The 1,733-nt window shown below is 39.5% G+C and overlaps 1 protein-coding gene across 1 annotated transcript; it reads left to right on the top strand.

The window, feature by feature from the left end:
• Positions 1–332: 332 nt before the first annotated feature.
• LOC111667659 (coiled-coil domain-containing protein 40-like) lies at positions 333–1,676 on the top strand (the record flags this gene model as incomplete). Its single annotated transcript, XM_023423403.1, has 4 exons — positions 333–578; positions 854–1,067; positions 1,334–1,503; positions 1,585–1,676. Coding segments are annotated over 4 exons (722 nt in total), but the record flags the coding sequence as incomplete, so codon positions are not given.
• Positions 1,677–1,733: the final 57 nt, after the last annotated feature.

Genomic DNA, 1,733 nt, shown 5'->3' with positions numbered 1-1,733 from the left:
TAGAAGAACAGAAAAAGTCAGAAGTTCTGACAGCAGAGTCCTTCCATATACTCATAAGTAATCATGTGGTCAATATCATCATTATATTATTTAATACATGGTATTTTCAGACCTTCCGTTTCTAACTGGGGTGTTTTAGTTAAAAGGGGTATTTGAGCGATTTAGTATTACACTTTTGTTAAGAAACTCACAAGAGACAATAACAAAACAGAAAAAGAATAGTCAGAAGTGAAGCAGTAGAACTAAGATTACAAAAACAACACATGCACGATATGCGGAGGATAAAGATACATGAAGGTATGTCTTACTCATTGTCTCTTTCTCCCCTTTAGATATCTCAGTTGTGGCAGTTGGAGAATGAGGTGGTGACGGTAGGACTGGAGAGTGGCGAGGTCAGCCAACATCTGGACAGCCTGGCCCTCACTCAGGATGCCCTCGATGAGGAGATTGCAAATTACAACAAGTTACTCACATCCAACCAGGCTAAGATTTCTTCCTTTATTACAATCATCGGGCAGAAGCAGGCCATCATCACAAACTACAATAGAAAGATCTGTCATATCGCAGCCAGCACTGGGGTGAGAGATTCTGCGGAAGAGATGACCCTTGGTTGTCTGTTGTTTATGTGGATGAATTAATGAAAAGCTTTTTGAATTTTTTATATAATAGCTAAATAAGTGCATTGTGTATTAGAAACAATCTTTACAATCAGATATATTAAATTAGATTAGATTAGATTAGATTAGATTAGATTAGATTAGATTAGATTAACTTTATTAATCCCACAACTGGGAAATTCATATATAGTAAAAATGACATCCTGTCTGTGTGATTTGTGTGCCTCCTTTCCCAGAATGAAGACCTGAGTCCTCTGCAGATCAAGGTAGAGGCATTGATGGCTCAGATTGAAGAGCTTGCAGCAAATATCAAGAGTGACCAGCAGCTCTGGATGAAACAGCAGGGGATTCTAGTAGGACTGAGCCAGGAGATAGAGGCCAACAGGAAGAACATGCTCAAACTGCAGACAGAGTACACTGGCATGCAGCAAAAGAAAATACGCTTGGAGAGTATGTAATGTTGTTATTAAGAAGCACACACATGCACAAATAGGTAAACAGGGCACTCAATTAATGTCAGTTGTCATTCAGTTATAAACAGGATACTAGTGATCTTGTAACCACTTAAGAACTATAAGAAGTATTTAGTAACTTCAGCATCTGATAAAAACAGTAAAACCAAATATTAAAACCATTCACATGTACTACAGTCAATCTGTCTTCTTCCATCTGCACTCATACTCAAATGCCTTTGACACCAACTCCAACCCCACCAGGTCAGATTGAAGCAGAGAACCAAGAGCAGACAGAGATGGAGAAGAACGTGAAGATGTTGAGGGGAGACTTGCTGAAGCTCAACACCTTGCTCAGCAAGAACGGACAGCTCAGCCAGGCGCTGGAGCAGGAGAATGCACTGATAGAGACAGATTTCCTTCACAGACTGAAGGTACAGTATAATTGTCAAATTCATCTTTACCTTTCTGATATTCTGCAGTTCTGATAGTAAATGATTACAAAATGTGTTTAGGAGGCAGAGTGGGAGTCAGTTGAGATGCAGATGAAACACGAGAAGACCCAGGAGGAAAAAGAGAGACTCCTCAACAGCCTGGTGGAAGCTGAGTCAGTCACATAATCATTTTTTGCTTGTTCAGTATGAGTTAATATTTATGTGTCTCT

Source organism: Seriola lalandi, unplaced genomic scaffold (genome assembly GCF_002814215.2).
Source record: "Seriola lalandi dorsalis isolate HSWRI2012SDOR001 ecotype SW California unplaced genomic scaffold, Sedor1 jcf7180002003606, whole genome shotgun sequence".
Classification (NCBI taxonomy): domain Eukaryota; kingdom Metazoa; phylum Chordata; class Actinopteri; order Carangiformes; family Carangidae; genus Seriola; species Seriola lalandi.
Note: the sequence above shows the minus strand (reverse complement) of the source record. Positions and strands in the feature narration are given on the sequence as shown.